The 26,995-nt window shown below is 44.2% G+C and overlaps 1 protein-coding gene and 1 long non-coding RNA gene across 13 annotated transcripts in view; one reads left to right on the top strand and one right to left on the bottom strand.

Moving 5' to 3' along the window:
• Positions 1-22,614, bottom strand: part of LOC143814993 (uncharacterized) — a 100,587-nt gene extending 77,973 nt beyond the window's left edge. For 4 of the 9 annotated variants that reach the window (XR_013223654.1, XR_013223655.1, XR_013223652.1 and 1 more), the window contains exons 1-2: positions 22,570-22,614; positions 13,995-14,093 (exon numbers count right to left, since the gene is read on the bottom strand). This is a non-coding gene — a long non-coding RNA (uncharacterized LOC143814993). The other 5 variants (XR_013223657.1, XR_013223656.1, XR_013223653.1 and 2 more) reach the window with 5 other exon arrangements.
• A 207-nt stretch (positions 22,615-22,821) lies between these two features.
• The window catches only part of POU2F1 (POU class 2 homeobox 1), a 125,325-nt gene continuing 121,151 nt past the window's right edge, over positions 22,822-26,995 (top strand). For all 4 annotated transcript variants that reach the window (XM_077293746.1, XM_077293744.1, XM_077293745.1 and 1 more), the window contains exon 1: positions 22,822-22,914. In XM_077293746.1, the coding sequence (XP_077149861.1) occupies positions 22,860-22,914 (55 nt within the window). In that variant the 5' untranslated portion in view covers positions 22,822-22,859. The remainder of the gene's footprint in view (positions 22,915-26,995) is intronic.

Below are 26,995 nucleotides of genomic sequence, written 5' to 3'. Positions count from 1 at the left end.
GGTTCAGTATGCCTTCAATTTTGAATAAATCCCCAACAGTGTCACCAGTAAAGCCCCCCACACCATCATACCTCCTCCATGCTTCACGGTGGGAACCAGGCATGTAGAGTCCATTCGTTCACCTTTTCTGCGTCGCACAAAGACACGGTGGTTGGAACCAAAGATCTGAAATTTGGACTCATCAGACCAAAGCACAGATTTCCACTGGTCTAATGTCCATTCCTTGCGTTCTTTAGCCCAAACAAGTCTCTTCTGCTTGTTGCCTGTCCTTAGCAGTGGTTTCCTAGCAGCTATTTTACCATGAAGGCCTGCTGCACAAAGTCTCCTCTTAACAGTTGTTGTAGAGATGTGTCTGCTGCTAGAACTCTGTGTGGCATTGACCTGGTCTCTAATCTGAGCTGCTGTTAACCTGCGATTTCTGAGGCTGGTGACTCAGATAAACTTATCCTCAGAAGCAGAGGTGACTCTTGGTCTTCCTTTCCTGGGGCGGTCCTCATGTGAGCCAGTTTCTTTGTAGCGCTTGATGGTTTTTGCCACTGCACTTGGGGACACTTTCAAAGTTTTCCCAATTTTTCAGACTGACTGACCTTCATTTCTTAAAGTAATGATGACCACTCGTTTTTCTTTACTTAGCTGCTTTTTTCTTGCCATAATACAAATTGCAACAGTCTATTCAGTAGGACTATCAGCTGTGTATCCACCAGACTTCTGCTCAACACAACTGATAGTCCCTACACCATTTATAAGGCAAGAAATCCCACTTATTAAACCTGACAGGGCACACCTGTGAAGTGAAAACCATTCCCGGTGACTACCTCTTGAAGCTCATCAAGAGAATGCCAAGAGTGTGCAAAGCAGTCATCAAAGCAAAAGGTGGCTACTTTGAAGAACCTAGAATATAAGACATAATTTCAGTTGCTTCACACTTTTTTGTTAAGTATATAATTCCACATGTGTTAATTCATAGTTTTGATGCCTTCAGTGTGAATGTACAATTTTCATAGTCATGAAAATACAGAAAAATCTTTAAATGAGAAGGTGTGTCCAAACTTTTGGTCTGTACTGTATATAGACAGATATATAAACTTTAATTTTTTTTCTATTTTGCCGTTTTTTTCTGTAACTAGGGCATTCTTCAGAACGAAAAAAAAAAATGAAAAGGTTCCTTTAAAAGCTAAAGGGGTCGGGGTAGGAACCAATGAATTAAACAAAAAATTAAAGGAAATGTGAAAAGTTTAAAAAATATTTCGAAAAATTCTTCAGTCTTGGCTGCTTTGTGGTTTTCCTTCCTTTAGAATGAAAAAGATGTTCAATACAATGGGAGAAACCGGAGGGATAAAAAAAAGTCTTTTAGTTTTACAATTGTCAGCACTCACATGAAATTCTCTCGACATTGCAATTGTGGAAGAGTGGAGAGTCTATTGCAAATGTGGAGCGGCGGGACACCGGTAATGTGGTGCAACAGAAGCACGCCTCCGTGCCTGGATGAGATGAATGTAGTTTATATAATGGGCTATCTATAACCATCTGCAGACGACGGCTTTCTATTTATATTATAATGCGCCGGTAATGTTGCTGCATTATACCTGATCCTTATTGTGGTGGCGGCCGCCCGGGAATGATCTGTTATTACTGGAATTATTTTATACCAATACACGGGAATAAAGCGGCGCTTACAAGACACCTTGCAGTAGGGTAGATCCGCCGTCGTGCTGAGCGCTGCCTATTAAACGGACGGCGTCCTCAATTTCTAATGCTGAAAATAAAGTGGCATTGACAGTGGGCTTCAGTAGTCGGAAGGTGGCGTCACATTCACCTGTATTATACCGCCAGATGTAGTGTAGGTGGCAGTGATTGGAGAGGGTAATGGCTGAGTGACTACAACAGAATCACTGGGAGATACACCAGAAAGAAGAGACACTACATATCAATCACATCACTTACCGAGTCCGCATATCACAGGGAAAGACATCCTAGAAGAAAGTGATGGAGCAGTATTATAGTAGTTATATTCTTGTACATAGGGGGGAGTATTATAGTAGTTATATTCTTGTACATGGGGCAGTATTATAGTAGTTATATTCTTGTACATAGGGGGCAGTATTATAGTAGTTATATTCTTGTACATAGGGGCAGTATTATAGTAGTTATATTCTTGTACATAGGAGCAGTATTATAGTAGTTATATTCTGGTACATAGGGGCAGTATTATAGTAGTTACATTCTTGTATATAGGGGCAGTATTATAGTATTTATATTCTTGTACATAGGAGCAGTATTATAGTAGTTATATCCTTGTACATAGGGGCAGTATTATAGTAGTTATATCCTTGTACATAGGGGCAGTATTATAGTAGTTATATTATTGTACATAGGAGCAATATTATAGTAGTTATATTCTTGTACATAGGGGCAGTATTATAGTAGTTACAGTTAGGTCCATATATATTTGGACAGAGACAACATTTTTCTAATTTTGGTTATAGACATTACCACAATGAATTTTAAACAAAACAATTCAGATGCAGTTGAAGTTCAGACTTTCAGCTTTCATTTGAGGGTATCCACATTAAAATCGGATGAAGGGTTTAAGAGTTTCAGCTCCTTAACATGTGCCACCCTGTTTTTAAAGGGACCAAAAGTAATTGGACAATTGACTCCAAGGCTATTTCATGGGCAGGTGTGGGCAATCCCTTCGTTATGTCATTCTCAATTAAGCAGATAAAAGGCCTGGAGTTGATTTGAGGTGTGGTACTTGCATTTGGAAGGTTTTGCTGTGAAGTAAACATGCGGTCAAAGGAGCTCTCCATGCAGGTGAAACAAGCCATCCTTAAGCTGCGAAAACAGAAAAAACCCATCCGAGAAATTGCTACAATATTAGGAGTGGCAAAATCTACAGTTTGGTACATCCTGAGAAAGGAAGAAAGCACTGGTGAACTCATCAATGTAAAAAGACCTGGGCGTCCACGGAAGACAACAGTGGTGGATGATCGCAGAATAATCTCCATGGTGAAGAGAAACCCCTTCACAACAGCCAACCAAGTGACCAACACTCTCCAGGAGGTCGGCGTATCAATATCCAAATCTACCATAAAGAGAAGACTGCATGAAAGTAAATACAGAGGGTTCACTGCACGGTGCAGCCACTCATAAGTGTCAAGAATAAAAAGGCTAAAACCATCTAAAAAAGCCAGCACAGTTCTGAAAGAACATTCTTTGGACAGATGAAACCATGATCAACCTCTACCAGAATGATGGAAAGAGAAATGTATGGCAAAGGCGTGATACAGCTCATGATCCAAAGCATACCACATCATCTGTAACCACGGCGGAGGCAGTGTGATGGCTTGGGCATGCATGGCTGCCAGTGGCACTGGGTCACTAGTGTTTATTGATGATGTGACACAGGACAGAAGCAGCCGAATGAATTCTGAGGTATTCAGAGCCATACTGTGTGCTCAGATCCTGCCAAATGCAGCCAAACTGATTGGTCGTCGTTTCATCCTACAGATAGACAATGACCCAAAACATAAAGCCAAAGCAACCCAGGAGTTTATTAAAGCAAAGAAGTGGAATATTCCTGAATGGCCAAGTCAGTCACCTGATCTCAACCAAATTGAGCAGCATTTCACTTGTTAAAGACTAAACTTCAGACAGAAAGGCCACAAACAAACAGCAACTGAAAACCACCGCAGTGAAGGCCTGACAGAGCATCAAAAAGGAGGAAACACAGCGTCTGGTGATGTCCATGAGTTCAAGACTTCAGGCAGTCATTGCCAGCCAAGGGTTTTCAACCAAGTACTAAAAATGAACATTTTATTTAAAATTATTGAATCTGTCCAATTACTTTTGGTCCTTTTAAAAACAGGGTGGCACATGTTAAGGAGCTGAAACTCTTAAACCCTTCATCCAATTTTAATGTGGATACCCTCAAATGAAAGCTGAAAGTCTGAACTTCAACTGCATCTGAATTGTTTTGTTTAAAATTAATTGTGGTAATGTCTATAACCAAAACTAGAAAAATGTTGTCTCTGTCCAAATATATATGGACCTAACTGTATATTCTTGTACATAGGAGCATTATTATAGTAGTTATATTCTTGTACACAGGAGCAGTATTATAGTAGTTATATTCTTGTACATAGGGGCAGTATTATAGTAGTTATATTCTTGTACATATGAGCAGTATTATAGTAGTTATATTCTTGTACACAGGAGCAGTATTATAGTAGTTATATTCTTGTACATAGGAGCAGTATTATAGTAGTTATATTCTTGTACATATGAGCAGTATTATAGTAGTTATATTCTTGTACACAGGAGCAGTATTATAGTAGTTATATTCTTGTACATAGGGGTAGTATTATAGTATATTCTTGTACATAGGGGCAGTATTATAGTAGTTATATTCTTGTACATAGGGGCAGTATTATAGTAGTTATATTCTTGTACATAGGAGCAGTATTATAGTAGTTATATTCTTGTACACAGGAGCAGTATTATAGTAGTTATATTCTTGTACATAGGGGCAGTATTATAATAGTTATATTATTGTACATGGGAGCAGTATTATAGTAGTTATATTCTTGTACATAGGAGCAATATTATAGTAGTTATATTCTTGTACATAGGAGCAGTATTATAGTAGTTATATTCTTGTACATAGGGGCAGTATTATAGTAGTTATATTCTTGTACACAGGAGCAGTATTATAGTAGTTATAGTCTTGTACACAGGGGCAGTATTATAGTAGTTATATTCTTGTACATAGGAGCAGTATTATAGTAGTTATATTCTTGTACATAGGAGGCAGTATTATAGTAGTTATATTCTTGTACATAGGAGGCAGTATTATAGTAGTTATATTCTTGTACATAGGAGGCAGTATTATAGTAGTTATATTCTAGTACATAGGAGCAGTATTATAGTAGTTATATTCTAGTACACAGGAGCAGTATTATAGTAGTTATATTCTAGTACATAGGAGGCAGTATTATAGTAGTTATATTCTTGTACATAGGAGGCAGTATTATAGTAGTTATATTCTAGTACATAGGAGCAGTATTATAGTAGTTATATTCTAGTACATAGGAGCAGTACTATAGTAGTTATATTCTTGTACATAGGGGCATTATTATATAGTTATATTCTTGTACACAGGAGCAGTATTATAGTAGTTATATTCTAGTACATAGGAGGCAGTATTATAGTAGTTATATTCTTGTACATAGGAGGCAGTATTATAGTAGTTATATTCTAGTACATAGGAGCAGTATTATAGTAGTTATATTCTTGTACATAGGAGGCAGTATTATAGTAGTTATATTCTTGTACATAGGGGTAGTATTATAGTATATTCTTGTACATAGGGGCAGTATTATAGTAGTTATATTCTTGTACATAGGGGCAGTATTATAGTAGTTATATTCTTGTACATAGGAGCAGTATTATAGTAGTTATATTCTTGTACATAGGGGCAGTATTATAGTAATTATATTCTTGTACATAGGAGAAGTATTATAGTAGTTATATTCTTGTACATACAGGCAGTATTATAGTAGTTATATTCTTGTACATAGGAGCAGTATTATAGTAGTTATATTCTTGTACACAGGAGCAGTATTATAGTAGTTATATTCTTGTACATACAGGCAGTATTATAGTAGTTATATTCTTGTACATAGGAGCAGTATTATAGTAGTTATATTCTTGTACATAGGAGCAGTATTATAGTAGTTAGATTCTTGTACATAGGAGCAGTATTATAGTAGTTATATTCTTGTACATAGGGGCAGTATTATAGTAGTTATATTCTTGTACATAGGGGCAGTATTATAGTAGTTATATTATTGTACATAGGAGCAGTATTATAGCAGTTATATTCTTGTACATAGGGGCAGTATTATAGTAGTTATATTCTTGTACATGGGAGCAGTATTATAGTAGTTATATTCTTGTACATACAGGCAGTATTATAGTAGTTATATTCTTGTACATAGGAGCAGTATTATAGTAGTTATATTCTTGTACACAGGAGCAGTATTATAGTAGTTATATTCTTGTACATAGGAGCAGTATAATAGTAGTTATATTCTTGTACATAGGAGCAGTATTATAGTAGTTATATTCTTGTACATAGGGGCATGTCATGATTCTCAATGGCGAGAGAACATAGCCCAGCATATATGAGAACTAGCTCTTGGAAGATGGAAACTATACTGACCATGAACTAAACCTGCCGCACAACTAGAAGTGGCCGGGTAGCATGCCTACGTTTTTTAACCCTAGATGCCCAGCGCCAGCCGGAGAACTACCTAATCCTAGCAGAGGAAAAGACAGTCCTGGCTCACCTCTGGAGAAATTTTCCCAAAAGGCAGACAGAGGCCCCCACATATATTGGCGGTGATTTTAGATGAAATGACAAACGTAGTATGAAAATAGGTTTAGCAAAATCGAGGTCCGCTTTCTAGATAGCAGGAAGACAGAAAGGACACTTTCATGGTCAGCAGAAAACCCTATCAAAACACCATCCAGAAATTCCTTTAAGACTCTAGCATTAACTCATAACACCAGAGTGGCAATTTCCGATCACAAGAGCTTTCCAGACACAGTAACGAAACAGCAGCTGTGAACAGGAACAAAATGCAAAAACACACAAGGACAAAAGTCCAACTTAGCTGGGAGTTGTCTAGTAGCAGGAACAAGCACAGAAGGCTTCTGATTACATTGTTGACCGGCAAGAAACTGACAGAGGAGCAAGGTTATATAGCGACTCCCACATCCTGATAGGAGCAGGTGAACAGAGGGGATGATGCACACAAGTTCAATTCCACAAGTAGCCACCGGGGGAGCCCAGAATCCAATTTCACAACAGTACCCCCCCCTCAAGGAGGGGGCACCGAACCCTCACCAGAACCACCAGGGCGATCAGGATGAGCCCTATGAAAGGCACGGACAAGATCGGAGGCATGAACATCAGAGGCAGTGACCCAAGAATTATCCTCCTGACCGTATCCCTTCCATTTGACCAGATACTGGAGTCTCCGTCTGGAAACACGAGAGTCCAAGATCTTTTCCACAACGTACTCCAATTCACCCTCAACCAACACCGGAGCAGGAGGCTCAATGGAAGGCACAACCGGTACCTCATACCTGCGCAACAATGACCGATGAAAAACATTATGAATCGAAAAGGATGCAGGGAGGTCCAAACGGAAGGACACAGGGTTAAGAATCTCCAATATCTTGTACGGGCCGATGAACCGAGGCTTAAACTTAGGAGAAGAAACCCTCATAGGGACAAAACGAGAAGACAACCACACCAAGTCCCCAACACAAAGCCGAGGACCAACACGACGACGGCGGTTGGCAAAAAGCTGAGTCTTCTCCTGGGACAACTTCAAATTGTCCACCACCTGCCCCCAAATCTGATGCAACCTCTCCACCACAGCATCCACTCCAGGACAATCCGAAGATTCCACTTGACCGGAGGAAAATCGAGGATGAAACCCCAAATTACAGAAAAACGGGGACACCAAGGTGGCAGAGCTGGCCCGATTATTGAGGGCGAACTCCGCCAAAGGCAAAAAAGCAACCCAATCATCCTGATCCGCAGACACAAAACACCTCAAATATGTCTCCAAGGTCTGATTAGTCCGCTCGGTCTGGCCATTAGTCTGAGGATGGAAAGCAGACGAAAAAGACAAATCTATGCCCATCCTAGCACAGAATGCCCGCCAAAATCTAGACACGAATTGGGTCCCTCTGTCAGAAACGATATTCTCAGGAATACCATGCAAACGAACAACATTTTGAAAAAACAGAGGAACCAACTCGGAAGAAGAAGGCAACTTAGGCAAGGGAACCAGATGGACCATCTTAGAGAAACGGTCACACACCACCCAGATGACAGACATCTTCTGAGAAACAGGCAGATCCGAAATAAAATCCATCGAGATGTGCGTCCAAGGCCTCTTCGGGATAGGCAAGGGCAACAACAATCCACTAGCCCGAGAACAACAAGGCTTGGCCCGAGCACAAACGTCACAAGACTGCACAAAGCCTCGCACATCTCGTGACAGGGAAGGCCACCAGAAGGACCTTGCCACCAAATCCCTGGTACCAAAGATTCCAGGATGACCTGCCAACGCAGAAGAATGAACCTCAGAGATGACTCTACTGGTCCAATCATCAGGAACAAACAGTCTACCAGGTGGGCAACGATCAGGTCTATCCGCCTGAAACTCCTGCAAGGCCCGCCGCAGGTCTGGAGAAACGGCAGACAATATCACTCCATCTTTAAGGATACCTGTGGCCTCAGAATTACCAGGGGAGTCAGGCTCAAAACTCCTAGAAAGGGCATCCGCCTTAACATTCTTAGAACCCGGTAGGTACGACACCACAAAATTAAACCGAGAGAAAAACAACGACCAGCGCGCCTGTCTAGGATTCAGGCGCCTGGCAGACTCAAGGTAAATTAAATTTTTGTGGTCAGTCAATACCACCACCTGATGTCTGGCCCCCTCAAGCCAGTGACGCCACTCCTCAAAAGCCCACTTCATGGCCAAAAGCTCCCGATTCCCAATATCATAATTCCGCTCGGCGGGCGAAAATTTACGGGAAAAAAAAGCACAAGGTCTCATCACGGAGCAGTCGGAACTTCTCTGCGACAACACCGCCCCAGCTCCGATTTCAGAAGCGTCGACCTCAACCTGAAAAGGAAGAGCAACATCAGGCTGACGCAACACTGGGGCGGAAGAAAAGCGGCGCTTGAGCTCCCGAAAGGCCTCCACAGCATCAGGGGACCAATCAGCAACATCAGCACCCTTCTTAGTCAAATCAGTCAATGGTTTTACAACATCAGAAAAACCAGCAATAAATCGACGATAAAAGTTAGCAAAGCCTAAAAATTTCTGAAGACTCTTAAGAGAAGAGGGTTGCGTCCAATCACCAATAGCCTGAACCTTGACAGGATCCATCTCGATGGAAGAGGGGGAAAAAATGTATCCCAAGAAAGAAATCTTTTGAACCCCAAAAACACACTTAGAACCCTTCACACACAAGGAATTAGACCGCAAAACCTGAAAAACCCTCCTGACCTGCTGGACATGAGAGTCCCAGTCATCCGAAAAAATCAGAATATCATCCAGATACACAATCATAAATTTATCCAAATAATCGCGGAAAATGTCATGCATAAAGGACTGGAAGACTGAAGGGGCATTTGAAAGACCAAAAGGCATCACCAAATACTCAAAATGGCCCTCGGGCGTATTAAATGCGGTTTTCCACTCATCCCCCTGCTTGATTCGCACCAAATTATACGCCCCACGGAGATCAATCTTAGAGAACCACTTGGCCCCCTTTATACGAGCAAACAAATCAGTAAGCAGTGGTAACGGATATTGATATTTAACCGTGATTTTATTCAAAAGTCGATAATCAATACACGGCCTCAAAGAGCCGTCTTTCTTAGACACAAAGAAAAAACCGGCTCCTAAGGGAGATGACGAAGGACGAATATGTCCCTTTTCCAAGGACTCCTTTATATATTCTCGCATAGCAGCGTGTTCAGGCACAGACAGATTAAATTAACGACCCTTAGGGTATTTACTACCCGGAATCAAGTCTATGGCACAATCGCACTCCCGGTGCGGAGGTAGTGAACCAACCTTGGGTTCTTCAAAAACGTCACGAAAGTCAGACAAGAATTCAGGAATCTCAGAGGGAATAGATGATGAAATGGAAACCAAAGGTACGTCCCCATGAGTTCCTTTACATCCCCAGCTTAACACAGACATAGCTCTCCAGTCGAGGACTGGGTTATGAGATTGCAGCCATGGCAATCCCAGCACCAAAACATCATGTAGATTATACAGCACCAGAAAGCGAATAACCTCCTGGTGATCCGGATTAACACGCATAGTCACTTGTGTCCAGTATTGTGGTTTATTACTAGCCAATGGGGTGGAGTCAATCCCTTTCAGAGGTATCGGAGCCTCCAGTGGCTCCAAATCATACCCACAGCGTTTGGCAAAGGACCAATCCATAAGACTCAAAGCAGCGCCAGAGTCGACATAGGCGTCCGCGGTAATAGATGACAAAGAACAAATCAGGGTCACAGATAGAATAAACTTAGACTGTAAAGTGCTAATTGAAACAGACTTGTCAGGCTTCTTAGTACGCTTAAAGCATGCTGATATAACATGAGTTGAATCACCACAATAGAAGCACAACCCATTTTTTCGTCTAAAATTCTGCCGCTCGCTTCTGGACAGAATTCTATCACATTGCATATTTTCTGGCGTTTTCTCAGTAGACACCGCCAAATGGTGCACAGGTTTGCGCTCCCGCAGACGCCTATCGATCTGAATAGCCATCGTCATGGACTCATTCAGACTCGCAGGCACAGGGAACCCCACCATAACATCCTTAATGGCATCAGAGAGACCTTCTCTGAAAATCGCCGCCAGGGCGCACTCATTCCACTGAGTAAGCACAGACCATTTGCGGAATTTTTGGCAGTATATTTCAGCTTCATCTTGCCCCTGAGACAAGGACATCAAGGCCTTTTCCGCCTGAAGCTCTAAATGAGGTTCCTCATAAAGCAACCCCAAGGCCAGAAAAAACGCATCCACATTGAGCAACGCAGGATCCCCTGGTGCCAATGCAAAAGCCCAGTCTTGAGGGTCGCCCCCGGAGCAAGGAAATTACAATCCTGACCTGCTGTGCAGGGTCTCCGGCAGAGCGAGACTTCAGGGACAAAAACAATTTGCAATTATTTTTAAAATTTTGAAAGTGAGATCTATTCCCCGAGAAGAATTCAGGCAAAGGAATTCTAGGCTCAGACATAGGTGCATGAACAACAAAATCTTGCAAATTTTGTACCTTTGTGGCGAGATTATTCAAACCTGTAGCTACACTCTGAAGATCCATTAGAAACAGGTGAACACAGAGCCATTCAAGATTAGAAGGAGAGAAAGAGAGGAAGGCTGCAGTATAGGCAGACTAGCAAGTGATTCAATTAAGAGCACACTCAGAACTAGAGGAAAAAAAAAAAAAAATTGTAGCAGACTTCTTTTTTCTCTCCTTTCTCAGCCAGTAATTTAACCCTTTTTTGGGCCGGTCAAACTGTCATGATTCTCAATGGCGAGAGAACATAGCCCAGCATATATGAGAACTAGCTCTTGGAAGATGGAAACTATACTGACCATGAACTAAACCTGCCGCACAACTAGAAGTGGCCGGGTAGCATGCCTACGTTTTTTAACCCTAGACGCCCAGCGCCAGCCGGAGAACTACCTAATCCTAGCAGAGGAAAAGACAGTCCTGGCTCACCTCTAGAGAAATTTTCCCAAAAGGCAGACAGAGGCCCCCACATATATATATATATATATATATATATATACGTAGTATGAAAATAGGTTTAGCAAAATCGAGGTCCGCTTTCTAGATAGCAGGAAGACAGAAAGGACACTTTCATGGTCAGCAGAAAACCCTATCAAAACACCATCCAGAAATTCCTTTAAGACTCTAGCATTAACTCATAACACCAGAGTGGCAATTTCCGATCACAAGAGCTTTCCAGACACAGTAACGAAACAGCAGCTGTGAACAGGAACAAAATGCAAAAACACACAAGGACAAAAGTCCAACTTAGCTGGGAGTTGTCTAGTAGCAGGAACAAGCACAGAAGGCTTCTGATTACATTGTTGACCGGCAAGAAACTGACAGAGGAGCAAGGTTATATAGCGACTCCCACATCCTGATAGGAGCAGGTGAACAGAGGGGATGATGCACACAAGTTCAATTCCACAAGTAGCCACCGGGGGAGCCCAGAATCCAATTTCACAACAGGGGCAGTATTATAGTAGTTATATTCTTGTACATAGGGGCAGTATTATAGTAGTTATATTCTTGTACACAAGAGCAGTATTATAGTAGTTATGTTCTTGTACATGGGAGCAGTATTATAGTAGTTATATTCTTGTACATAGGAGCAGTATTATAGTAGTTATATTCTTGTACACAGGAGCAGTATTATAGTAGTTATGTTCTTGTACATGGGAGCAGTATTATAGTAGTTATATTCTTGTACATAGGAGCAGTATTATAGTAGTTATATTCTTGTATATAGGAGCAGTATTATAGTAGTTATATTCTTGTACACAGGAGCAGTATTATAGTAGTTATATTCTTGTACATAGGGGCAGTATTATAGTAGTTATATTCTTGTACATAGGAGCAGTATTATAGTAGTTATATTCTTGTACACAGGAGCAGTATTATAGTAGTTATATTCTTGTACATAGGGGCAGTATATAAGTACTTAATTTGGTAAGATAACTTGCAAATAGGTTTTAAAATAGTTCTTTTTTGAGAGAGAAATGTTGTGGGAGCACTTGCTGTTTTTTTGCCCCATCTCTTCTTTACAGTTCATACAAACTGTCTTTTCCGTATGGGGCGAGGAGGAAGGAGAATATGATAGGACCAGTAGTCAGTGAAGCTGCCAGCAGTGTGTGGCTGCACTTCCATTATTGACCACTGGCAGCACCAAATCCTTTCTAATTACGCCCTTGCGTTTGTGCCAACAGCTGTAAAACCTGCCTCTGCCAAAACGTAAGGGGTGACCTTTGTCATAAAATGAATACATAAATAAACTGCCTGTATAAGTGGCAGATACCGCTTTGTGATCTGCAGACAAACAGCTCTGGAAATGTTTATTTTGCTTTTGTGTTGTACCTTTTAAATGCAACAAATGTTTTATTATTAATGTAACACGATATTATTACAGGTGGGACGACCATTGTGAAAATATTTCGGATGTAAAAGGCTTTGATGAAATAACTTCTTTAGGAAAATTTCGCATGAGTCAGATTGAAAATGTGCTGCCTAAACTGAGCGGCGCAGGACGGTGTAGCATCCATAGCCTGCACATCACGGCGTGACCCCCAAGGCAAGGGAACTTCAGGGGTATTAGTGTGACCAGATTAGGTAAGCAGAAGCGATTGTGAATCAATGTCACCGGCTTTGGTGCAATGGAGAGGCCCCCAAAAGGGAACGGTGTAGGTGGTGGCCATAGACAAGTCCTCTCGCCTTATCCTTCCTGATTCTTCTCTAGTTTTGCAATTTTCTCTGGGTCATTTTAACAGCCCCCCCAATATCATGAGTCTCAAATAAATTGGGCTTGTCATATACGCCAAAGTGACTTTTCAGGTCCCCTCCGGGTGCGCATGCAACCCTTGCACACTCCTGGTACATTCAGGTGGAACATGTCCAATTTCTCCAAGATGGCACAAGAAGGCTTGTGGAGTCTTCAAGTTCAGTCTCCAGTGCATGGAATAGATACCAAGACATGAGACATTACGTAAGGAAAACCGTCCAGCAGAGCATCCATCCATCGGCAGGGCATCCATCCATCAGCAGGGCTGGCATATGCTCCTTTGTGTGGGGAAGAACAGGAGGAGCATGGCGAGAGCAATAGAAAACAACTTCCAATGGCTACTGGTGACCAAACTGTCAGAAACGGACTCCATGAGGGTGGCATCATGGTCCGATGCCTTGTAGTGGGATCTGTACGCACCGACCGTGCAGCTTTATTGGTCTTTACCAGGAAACATCAAAACTGTTAGGTCTGCCATTCTCTTCGCAGATGAGAGCAGGTTCCGAATGAGAGTACGTGACCAATGTGAAAGAGTCTGGAGACGTCGAAGGGAAGGTCATGGTGCCTGCAACACCATCCAGCACGACCAGTTTGCTGGTGGTCAGTGATGGTCTTTGGGACACCACACAAACCTTCACAATGCCAGCGGTGCCCTGATTGCTGTGAGATACAGAGATAAAATCTTCAGCGCCATTGCCTTACGCTGGTGGAGAACCAATAATACCGCATACAAAAAAACTAATTTCGCAATACTAGGACCGTATAATAGCACTATACAAACAGTAATACTACCCCCATGCATTGATCGTATCGTGGAAGTACAGGTACCTACAGTATTCCCTAGTGACGTCGCCAATTGAAGTAATTCATTTTAACTTTTCTTCTTCATCAGATGCAGACCGCCATCACTTCTTCCAACCAGGACTCGTCTCTGCATAAAGTAACACAGAGATATCCATAGCGAATCACTTCTAGAGCACCCGCAACACTTTTCCCCAAAATTCTACAGTAACAGTGTTGAACAGTAATGGTATACCCAAAAATAAAATACAATGAAGTAGTAAAGCACATGTCCCTTTTGTGCCCGCCAAAAAGTAAATTTTCCCCCCGACATTGACCATACAGTAGACTTTTCCATGTATTATGCCCTCATACAAGTTAACATCCCTCTTTGTGGCTCGGATATAAAATGGGGAAAATAAGTATTTGATGCACTGCTGATTTGGGAAGTTTTCCCACCTACAAAGAATGGAGGGGTCTGTAGTTTCTATCATAAGTACACTTCACCTGTGAGAGACAGAATCTAAAAATAAAAAACAGAAAATCACATTGTAGGATTTTTACATATTTAATTTGCATTTTATTGCATGAAATAATATTTGATACAATAGAAAAACAGAACTTAATATTTGGTACAGAAACCTTTGTTTGCAGTTACAGAGGTCAGACGTTTCCTGTAGATCTTGACCAGGTGTGCACACACTGCAGCAGGGATTTTGGCCCCCTCCTACATACAGATCTCCAGATCTTTCAGGTTTCGGGGCTGTCGCTGGGCAACATTGAGTTTCAGCTCCCTCCAAAGATTTTATATTGGGTTCAGGTCTGGAGACCGGCTAGGCCACTGCAGGACCTTGAAACGCTTCTTACGGAGCCACTGCTTAGTTTCCCTGTCTGTGTTTTTGGTCACTGTCATGCTGGAAGAACCAGCCATGACTCATGTTCAATGCTCTTACTGAGGGAAGGAGGTTGTTGGCCAAAATCTCAACATGCATAACTCCAACCATCCTCCCTTCAATACGGTGCATTCATCCTGTTCCCTTTGCAGAAAAGCACGTCCAAAGTATGTTTCCCCCACCATGCTTCACAGTTTGGATGGTGTTCTTGGGGTTGTACTCATACTATTTCTTCCTCCAAACACGACGAGTGGAGTTGATACCAAAAAATCCTATTTTGGTCTCATCTGACCACATGACCATCTCCCATGCCTCCTCTGGATCATCCAGATGTTCATTGGTAAACTTCAAATGGGCCTGGACATGTGCTGAGTGAGCAGGAGGACCTTGTGTGCTCTGCAGGATTTTAATCCATGACGGCGTAGTGTGTTACTAATGGTAATGCTTGAGACTGTGGTCCCAGCTCTCTTCAGGTCATTGACCAGGTCCTCCCGTGTAGTTCTGGGTTGATTCCTGATCTTTCTCAAATTCATCATTAGGCCGGCCTCACACTCAGCGAATGTAAATACGGTCCGTTTTTTACGTTCGTAATATGCAGAAAAGTCCCCAAAATAGTGATCCGTATGTCATCAGTAGGCAGGGTGTGTCAGCGTATTTTGCGCATGGCATCCTCCGAATGTAATCCGTATGGCATTCCGTACTGCGATATTTTCTCGCAGGCTTGCAAAACCGACATCTAATGGATTTATGTGCTAAAATGTTCGTTAAAATAAATATATATATATATATATATATATATATATATATACTGTATTTATATTTAATTCAGCGCGATATATGTGAAAAGCCGGTAATTCAAATTTGGGCGCTGTAGCTAAAATAAAGGGTTAAATGGCGGAAAAAATTGACGTGGTAAAGCCAGTGACTGAGGGCAGATATTAATAGCCTAGAGAGGGTCCATGGTTATTGGCCCCCCCTGGCTACAAACATCTGCCCCCAGCCACCCCAGAAAAGGCACATCTGGAAGATGCGCCTATTCTGGCACTTGGCCACTCTCTTCCCACTCCCTGTAGCGGTGGGATATGGGGTAATGAAGGGTTAATGCCACCTTGCTATTGTAAGGTGACATTAAGCCAGATTAATAATGGAGAGGCGTCAATTATGACACATATACTTATTTTCTCCATTGTAATAGTAATATTCCTCATTGTGGCCCCTTACAGTAATAATGTCCCTTTATGTTGCCTCTATATATTAACAATTTCACCCTATCTGGCCCCTATGAATTGATAATGTCCTCCTACAACACTCTTGTACATTAATCTCCCCTTAAAAATACCACAAACTAAAGATGATATTGCTCCCAAAGCTGAGCTACTGTTTTCAACACAGTGCGGTTATAATACCTAAATTTTTTTTTACAACCCTAAATTCCCTTACTACATCTTTCATATGGGGAAAGGCTAGGCCTAAACTTAAATTATCCACCCTACAAAGACCCAAACAAGGGGGTGGGGTGGCCCTGCCAGACTTCTACCTATATTACCTTGCTGGTCAGGCTAAAATGTTGAATATGTGGATGCCCGGGAAAACTCTTCCTAACTCTGAAAACCATATTCTGTACTCAGCCAAAATTGATTGTCCACTAGGATTTTTGGAGATGGAGAGAACTACTGTTCCTCATTTACTACCTTTGCTTCGGTTGGCACGATCAATATGGAGGCAAATTAAAAAGGTAACGGGATTTGCTGATATAGCAGCTGAAATGCCATTGTGGAATAATGGTTATTTTCCGGTATTACTGGGTCATCCGTCCACTGAATTCTGGATATCGTATGGTGTCCTTACAGTAAGAAATCTACATTATCAGGGGATTTTTGTTTCCTTCGAACAGTTACAAAATACCTACAACATACCAAAATCTCAATTTTTCCGTTACTTGCAACTAAGGTCAGCCTTCCAGTCACATATGCGGAGTGTGGGTACGGGTCGAGCTATCTCAGATTTACCGTTAATAGGTATCCTTAATTCGCAGGGTCCCCAGGGACTTATCTCCTCTTTGTATACCTATCTGTTATCCATGGGTGAGGGATCTACCATAGATTCAATTAAGGGGAAGTGGGGACGACTTCTCCCAGACACACTGGAAGAGGAATGGGACGAAATCTTGGAATCCCCAACTAAAGTCTCCACATCAGTTAATAATAGGATGACCCAACTATATATCATATATCAATCCTATTTGACCCCGATTCGTCTTTTTAAAATGGGTCGTCTACACTCATCAGACTGCTTGAGATGCCATTCTAGCAATGCAGATTTTATCCACATGATATGGAAATGTCCTATTGTCTTCCAATATTGGAATGAGGTAACGACATTATTGGCATCACTGGTGTCGATCCATGTCCCACTTGAACCCCTGGCGTGCTTATTTGGAGTATGGGAGGCAGAGACTTGGGATCATCATACGGGAATTTTTCTGAGGGAGACGCTGTTTTTGGCACGAAAGGTGTTGGCTCTGAGATGGATGGGGGGTTCTTGCCCAACTCTTAGAGCATGGGTGGACTTGGTAAATTCCATTATTCCGTATGAGCGGACACTGTACCAGAATAGAGATAATCCAGCTAAATTTGAGAAGATATGGGGAAGATGGAACTCCTCCTGTCATACTGTTTAGGTTAAATAACTTAACAAATATACAAGGAAAAGGTGTAAGATTGCGGACACTGTCTACTCACAGGGTAGAATCTATCTAGAACTCTCCTTTAAGCGGCAGCATGTTAGTTTTAGAGGTTTTATTAGAAGTTAATGTAGTTAAAGTTTGAATAGGATGTAAACAAATGATTGACATGCATTGCTTGTAACCTTTACAATATTCCAGACATGGCTATGTGTGGTAATTCTATGTATCTAATGGATAATAATGAATATAAGCAAATGTATGTATGGTTCATGCTGTAATCAATAAACGAATTTAAAAAAAAAAAAATACCACAAACTGGGGTAAAAAACAAAACAAAAAAACGCTATAAGTAAAATGTGCTGAGATGTCTAAAAAGCTGCAGACAAAAAAGTGAAGTAAATTAAAATTACTAAAAATTGTACAAATATTCTGGCTTTTAAAATACACAGTGATTTTTATACTGTCGTACAATGTTGAGGGATCGCCGCATTTCCGGAGGCTTTTGTGGCACCAGGTAGTTGTTTTTTGTGCTTTCACTTTTTTTTTTTTTGTGGTGAAATTATTATTTTTTCTTTTACATTGGTTTGTGTCACCATATTCCAAGGCCCCTAATATTTTTATTTTTCCGTCCACGTAACTGTTTTTTGGGTGGCAAGCCGGAGCTTTTATTGATACATTTTTGGGTGTATACAATGTTTTAATTGATTCTAATTGCAACTTTTGGCAAAGTTACAGTGAACTACAAACAGCAATTCTGGTCTTTTGATATTTTTTTTTCTCTTTACAGCTTTTGTTGCATAATTTAATTATATAGTTTGATAGATTGGACTTTATCAGGCATGAAAATAAGAAATGTTTAATTTTGAGATTTTTCCTTATTTTTAATAAAAGAAGAATGGGGCGGTTTGAAGTTTTGCTTTTTTTCTTAATTACTTTCTTTTCTTAGTCCCTGTAGGGGTCTTAAACCTGCAATAGTCTGATCACTTATAGAATATACTGTAATACCAGAGTACCTTACAAGAACTACTGTGTACTAGCAACACTCTACAATACCTGCCGTATACCGGAAACACCACAAGACCTTCCGTATATTGGAAACACCCCACAAGACCTGCCGCTTACTGGAAACCCTCCATAAGGCCTTATGTATACGGGAAACACTCTACAAGACCTTCCGTACACTGGAAACATCCCAAAAATACATAACTTGCAAATACAAACATGCATATACCGGGAACACCCCGCGAGGCCTGCCATATACCAGGAACATCCCACGAGGCCTGCCATATACACCGTAAACTTCCCGTGAGGCCTGCCGTATACTGGGAACATCCCACGAGAGCTGCCGCATACCGGGAACATCCTGCGAGGCCTGCCGTATACCAGGAACACCCTACAAGACCTGTCGTATACCAGGAACACCCCACGAGGCCTGCCGTATACCAGGAACACCCTACAAGACCTGTCGTATACCGGGAACATCCCACAAGACCTGCTGTATACCGGGAACACCCCGTGAGGCCTGCCTTATACTGGGAACACCCCACAAGCCCTGCCATATACCGGGAACACCCCGTGAGGCCTGCCTTATACTGGGAACACCCCACAAGCCCTGCCATATAGCGGGAACACCCCACAAAGCCTGCCATATACCGGAAACACCCCTCGAGGCCTGCCTTATACCGGGAACACCCCACAAGCCTTGCCGTATACCGGGAACACCCCGCGAGGCCTGCCGTATACCGGGAACACCCCACAAGCCCTGCCATATACAGGGAACACCCCGCAAGGCCTGCCTTATACCGGGAACATCCCACAAACTCTGCCGTATACCGGGAACATCCTACAAGACCTGCCTTATACCGGGAACACCCCGCGAGGCCTGCCTTATACCGGGAACACCCCACAAGCCCTGCCGTATACCGGGAACACCCCGCGAGGCCTGCCATATACCGGGAACACCCCGCGAGGCCTGCCTTATACCGGGAACACCCCACAAGCCCTGCCGTATACCGGGAACACCCCGCGAGGCCTGCCGTATACCAGGAACACCCCACAAGCCCTGCCATATATCGGGAACACCCCGCGAGGCCTGCCTTATACCGGGAACACCCCACAAGCCCTGCCATATATCTGGAACACCCCGCGAGGCCTGCCTTATACCGGGAACACCCCACAAGCCCTGCCATATATCGGGAACACCCCGCGAGGCCTGCCTTATACCGGGAACACCCCACAAGCCCTGCCATATATCTGGAACACCCCGCGAGGCCTGCCTTATACCGGGAACACCCCACAAGCCCTGCCATATATCGGGAACACCCCGCGAGGCCTGCCGTATACCGGGAACACCCCACAAGCCCTGCCATATACAGGGAACACCCCGCAAGAGTGTTAATAAAAGAAGAATGGGGCGGTTTGAAGTTTTGTTTTTTTTCTTAATTACTTTCTTTTCTTAGTCCCTGTAGGGGTCTTAAACCTGCAATAGTCTGATCACTTATAGAATATACTGTAATACCAGAGTACCTTACAAGAACTACTGTGTACCAGCAACACTCTACAATACCTGCCGTATACCGGAAACACCACAAGACCTTCCGTACACTGGAAACTTCCCAAAAATACATAACATGCAAATACAAACATGCATATACCAGGAACACCCCGCGAGGCCTGCCGTATACTGGGAACACCCCGCGAGGCCTGCCATATACCGGAAACTTCCCGCAAGGCCTGCCATATACCGGAAACATCCCGAGAGACCCGCCATATACCAGGAACCTTCCCATGAGGCCTGCCGTATACTGGGAACATCCCACGAGAGCTGCCGCATACAGGGAACATCCCGCGAGGCCTGCCATATACTGGGAACACTCCGTGAGGCCTGCCTTATACCGGGAACACCCCACAAGACCTGCCGTCTAGCGGGAACACCCCGCGAGAGCTGCCGTATAGCGGGAACACCCCGCGAGACCTGCCGTATAGCGGGAACATTCTGCGAGACCTTGCCATTTTGGACAAGCTCTGACCCGGTCTCCAGACAGAACATTTTGGCCCTTGTCGCTCATGTCCTTCTATTTGCGCATTTTTCCTGCTGCCCATTCAGACTCCAGAATGTGACGCTGGTTTGCAACCTGACATATTCCAGCCCTGACAGGCGCCATTGTCATCAATGTCCGTGGTTTTAATCTTCCGGCTGATAACTGTGCATTACAATACGGTTTATAATTAACATTTATCACCGGCGGCAAAACAAAAAACAAAAAAAAGAAGTTTTGTAATTTCCTATCGCCTCAGGACCACAAAGGGTTAACGGTGAACTTGCGGCAGCTGCTGGGTTCTCGGCACAAAGGATCAGTCATTCTGTAAGTTTCTTATGTTCTTTATTACAATGGGGTTTCTTTAAACAAACCCAATCCTGGTAGGAGAGACGACGAGTGCGGACACGACCGGCTGCAGGCAAACACCGCCGCCGTGCCTGCAGAGCCAGCGCCGACACCACAAGTCCCAGCATCTCTAAGAAACTTTATTCCTACCTATTACTACTTCATGATGAGACTTGTAGTCCCCAATATAGGTAGCGGTTCTGTACAGTCCTGAAAAGCCGGTGGTGGAACTACAAGTCTCAGCACACCTATATAGCTTACCAAAAAAAAATTGTAATTACAGTGCATGATGAGACTTGTAGTCCCTCTACAATCCAATCCAGCTTGGCTTAGCAACAAGAGGAAGAAAATTATAAGTGAATGATGAGGATTGTAGTTCTTACATAGTCACTTCGCACTGTATTACTGCATACCTTATCAGACTATAAAGGTCTCCAAGGTATATGCGGATGCTGAGACTTGTAGTTCTCCACAGACACTCTATACTGTTTAACCAAAAGTCTCAACTAAGTAGAATGAAGTGAATGATGAGGATTGTAGTTTTACATAGACCCGGCATGTCCTGGAACCACAAGTCTCAGCATATCTTTACCAGATAATAGAGCTCTCAATTATAAGGGATGCTGAGGATTGTAGTCCTGCAAAGATGCGTAAATTGTAAAATTATGAGATCCTATACTCCGCATACCTTGCCAGTATACAAAGGATACTGGGACTTGTAGTCCCTCCTAGATGCTTCAGATTGTGGAACCAGCTTGATTTACCACAATCATCCGACCCTTAAATCACCTAGAAGTGAATGCTGAGCATTGTAGTCCGTTATGGATGCCCCTGGATTGTGGTACTACAAGTCCCAGCAGATTTTACCAGCTTCCAGATACCTTCAGGTCATTGATCAGCAGACGCTCCAGACTGTGGAACCACAACTTCCAGCTCACCTTACCAGCACCCGACCCACAAGGAAGAAGTTATAAGGAAATGCTGAGCTTTGTAGTCCTCCAAACATATCTTAGATTGTAAATCTGCAAGTCTAATCCCGTCCTGGGACCACAAGTCTCAGCAAACCCTACCAGCGTTTATGATCCAGAAGGTGGAAGCACAAGTCTCATCTAAAAAAAAAAAAAACCCAGTTATAAATGGATGCTGAGGATTGTAGTCCTGCAGAGAAACTTTAACCCCTTAGTGATGTATGTTTTTCTCACAGGTTGGGTGAGGGGCTTCTGGAGCGGTTATACCACCGGCGCCCACCTCTAACAGCAGCGACCAGAGAGAGCTCCGATCGCTGATGTTTAACCACAATTTAAAGGTGGTGTCCTGATGTGTTACTATGGCAACCGGCCACTTTCTGGAGACTCAATCTGATCTATGAAAAACGTAAAAATAAAATTAACCCATAAAGTAAAATAAATAAAATATCAAAAAGCCAGAATTATTGTTTTTGGGTCGCAGCATTTCCCCTTAAATAAAAAAAATACAATAGAAAGTGACCAAAACATCGCACGTACCCCAAAATGGTATCAATAAAAACGAGAGGGGGGGGGGGATTGTGGTCTTAAAGGGTTAAATGGTAAAACCTAGCACGTCTCGTCACTCTCAGACGTCTAGAAGTTTTATGAGTGCTCGCTGAGACTTCTAGTCCCTCCTGTACACTTTCACAGCCACCTGTTTCCGCCGTCCTCTCCTCCGCGCATGCGTGTGCTAAAGCGCTAACAAGCTCCACCCACCTCTGAGCACCTGCAAACCTCAGACTGACTGACTGACAACGGTTATGGGCGGAGCTAAACTTTGTCCTCCTTGTGCCTGTTTAAATAAAGCATTTTGATTACAGAGAAAAAAAAACGCCTCAGCAGCAGCAGCAGCCTCGAGGAGGAGGAGGAGGAGGAGGAGGAGAAGGAGGGGGCGCGGGAGGGGGAGGGGTCAGCGGCCGGGCGATTTTGGTTAAAATATTCAAAATGGCGGACGGAGGAGCAGCGAGTCAAGATGAGAGTTCAGCGGCAGCGGCAGCAGGTAATCATTACCGCGTTTTACATATTCATATTCATACACACACGGGCGACTTAGCATAATTTATTAGTACTCCGGATTATTATAATTAACGTCGGGGGTGGTGGGGGCAGGACGGGAAATGCACCGGATCCCGGGGAGACAGGAGGCTGCAGCTGCAGCAGGAGAAGCACGGCGGAGGAGGAGGATGAGAGCCCTCAGCTAGAGCGGGGAGCGGGAGCCGGGGCCAGAGGGGCCCCGGGGACACGAGGAGCACTCACCTGTAATAACCTTATAATGGACGAGTACAATATATGTATGGACACAGCAGGGGGTGTACAGCACAGGGACCCCCGGTATAATCCACCACAGGGGCCCCCGGTATAATACAGCAGGGGGGGTCTACATCACAGGGGCCCCCGGTATAATACAGCAGGGGGGGGTCTACATCACAGGGACCCCCGGTATAATCCATCACAGGGACCCCCGGTATAATACAGCAGGGGGTGTACATCACAGGGACCCCCGGTATAATACAGCAGGGGGGGTCTACATCACAGGGACCCCCGGTATAATCCACCACAGGGACCCCCGGTATAATACAGCAGGGGGTGTACATCACAGGGGCCCCCGGTATAATCCACCACAGGGACCCCCGGTATAATACAGCAGAGGGGGTCTACATCACAGGGACCCCCGATATAATACAGCAGGGGGGTCTACATCACAGGGACCCCCGATATAATACAGCAGGGGGGGTCTACATCACAGGGACCCCCGATATAATACAGCAGGGGGGGTCTACATCACAGGGACCCCCCGGTATAATACAGCAGGGGGGGGTCTACATCACAGGGACCCCCGGTATAATACAGCAGGGGGGGGTCTACATCACAGGGGCCCCCGGTATAATACAGCAGGGGGGTCTACATCACAGGGGCCCCCGGTATAATACAGCAGGGGGGGGGTCTACATCACAGGGGCCCCCGGTATAATACAGCAGGGGGGGTCTACATCACAGGGACCCCCGGTATAATACAGCAGGGGGGGTGTACATCACAGGGACCCCCGTATAATACAGCAGGGGGGTGTACATCACAGGGACCCCCAGTATAATACAGCAGGGGGGTCTACATCACAGGGACCCCCGGTATAATACAGCAGGGGGGCTACATCACAGGGACCCCCGGTATAATACAGCAGGGGGGTCTGCATCACAGGGACCCCCGGTATAATACAGTAGAGGGGGTCTGCATCACAGGGACCCCCGGTATAATACAGCAGGGGGGGTCTGCATCACAGGGACCCCCGGTATAATACAGTAGAGGGGGTCTGCATCACAGGGACCCCCGGTATAATACAGCAGGTGGGGGCGTCTACATCACAGGGACCCCGATATAATACATCACAGGGACCCCCGGTATAATACAGCAGGGGGGATCTGCATCACAGGGACCCCCGGTATAATACAGCAGGTGGGGGGGTCTACATCACAGGGACCCCGATATAATACATCACAGGGACCCCCGGTATAATACAGCAGGGGGGATCTGCATCACAGGGACCCCCGGTATAATACAGCAGGGGGTCTACATCACAGGGACCCCCGGTACAATACAGCAGGGGGGTCTACATCACAGGGACCCCCGGTACAATACAGCAGGGGGGTCTACATCACAGGGACCCCCGGTATAATACAGCAGAGGGGTCTACATCACGGACCCCCCGGTATAATACAGCAGGGGGGGTTCTACATCGCAGGGACCCCCGGTATAATACAGCAGGGGGGGGTCTGCATCACAGGGACCCCCGGTATAATACAGCAGAGGGGTCTACATCACAGGGACCCCCGGTACAATACAGCAGGGGGGTCTACATCACAGGGACCCCCGGTACAATACAGCAGGGGGGTCTACATCACAGGGACCCCCGGTATAATACAGCAGAGGGGTCTACATCACGGACCCCCCGGTATAATACAGCAGGGGGGGTTCTACATCGCAGGGACCCCCGGTATAATACAGCAGGGGGGGGTCTGCATCACAGGGACCCCCGGTATAATACAGCAGAGGGGTCTACATCATAGGGACCCCCCGGTATAATACAGCAGGGGGGTCTACATCACAGGGACCCCCGGTATAATACAGCAGGGGGGTCTACATCACAGGGACCCCCGGTATAATACAGCAAAGGTGTCTACATGACAGGGACCCCCGGTATAATACAGCAGGGGGGTCTACTTCACAAGGTTATAATGTCCAGAGACTCTATAATATACACTGGAGGGGTCATGTCTGCTGTGTGTAGTATACAATGACCAGAGACCCCCGTATACAGTGCCAGATACCTGCTGTATATATAATAATGTCCAGAGACCCCATATACAGTATCATATCCTCTATATATAATGACCAGAGACCCCGTATACAGTGTGATACCTGCTGTATATATTCGTGTTCGGAGACCCCAGTAGTGATAGATCAGCTATATATCGTTCTAGTCAGTGGAGACCCCCGCATACAGTGTATACAGCGGTGGAGCCCGGTGTGGTACCTGCTGCACGTTCCCTGTGTGATATATTATGTATACGATGTGTATTATAATGGCGGCTATTATGTATCCCCCTCCCCCCTCATACATACACATTACACGTCGTATATAATATGGCTGTTATTCCCTCTTGCTGCTCCCGCTGATTCCTAGGAGGCTAACTCCCATCATCCGCACCTGCCCCTGACATTAGAAGGCGGCCCTCGACCTGCGGCTTCCAGAAAGCCCCTCGCAGCCCGTTAGCTTTTTTTTTTTTCTCTCTCGTTCCTTATATATCTGTCTGTGTCTGCTGCCTTGCTGTCCTCAGGGTCCGTCTCTTGGGGGGCCGCAGCATAATCTAATGATCAATATGGCGGTCACTATCCCTCTATTTACTTTTTTTTAGATTGGTTTTGGCTGCTGGTCATCTACGTACCCCCCTATCTCTCCTCCACGGACCCCCTAATATAACTATATACATCTATTCTAGATTCCTAACTTTCCCTGCCCCTCGCTGACAGTACTATCACCCCCAGCATCTCCTGCTCCTCCTAGTAATAATCTCGGCCTGTTGCCCGCCCCTCCTCATTATTACCACCATTAATATTCCCAGAATTGTCCCGGCCCCCTCCTCCTCCTCCGTCAGGCCTCAGGGTGATGTTGGCCGCAGCTTTGCCCTCTACCTGCATATTATTACCTTCTCCGGTGCGGGGGTCCACCAATATAACACACGTGATATCATTTTGATAAATCCTATCGGGGGGGTCTGGATACAATGGGGGGCTGGTGCTAATGTCGGTCTGTAAATAATGGCGTCTCCGATTTTAACCTTTACCGTCCGGCGAGGAGAGCGGATCCATGTCTAATGCCGGACTGTGATACATACATTTATATATATATATATATATACATTTATTTCTGCAGTGCTGATGTTGCTACAAACTGTTACTATTCATTTAGCAAAAAAAAATAGCCTCTTTTTTTTTTTTTTTTTGATACATTGGTTTCTTGATTTGCTCAGAGATAAATGACTTTGTCTTCAATTCCTCCTTTTAATAAAAAGAAAAAATATAATATTTAGGTTTTGTTACATTATTTTTCTCCTTTTTTTAATGTCTTTTTGGGGTCTGCAGCCTCCTCTGACAGTTGCTTCTGTTTCCCCGCATGTTTTCGGCTTTGGATTTCCTCCCCCTGGTCCTTCTTATTTTACATATTCATTTCCGCGCTGGAGGTTTAGCATACTTTTTTTTAAAGGGACCACAAGTCTCCTGAATAACCCCATAGCCGCTGCTTTCATATGGTGATCTCAGTCGGAGGGGAGGGTTCTGCCATTAGGGGTCCGCACTCCACAGGGTCATATTTGGGCCGGTGACAGGAACACATCAAGCACTTTATGCATTATTATTATTTTTTTCTTTAGTGGCCCAGAGTCTCCCTCTTTCTCCCTCCACCTTCTCTCTTGTATGGGGCGTTCCCAGTTCCACCAGTAACCAGTACATTACAACAAAGCTTTAGCCGCATGGATGACATTCATGTAAGGAGGTGGAGTGGGGAGAGACATGTAGGAACCTGTAAA

Source organism: Ranitomeya variabilis, chromosome 3, assembly GCF_051348905.1.
Source record: "Ranitomeya variabilis isolate aRanVar5 chromosome 3, aRanVar5.hap1, whole genome shotgun sequence".
Lineage (NCBI taxonomy): Eukaryota > Metazoa > Chordata > Amphibia > Anura > Dendrobatidae > Ranitomeya > Ranitomeya variabilis.
Note: the sequence above shows the minus strand (reverse complement) of the source record. Positions and strands in the feature narration are given on the sequence as shown.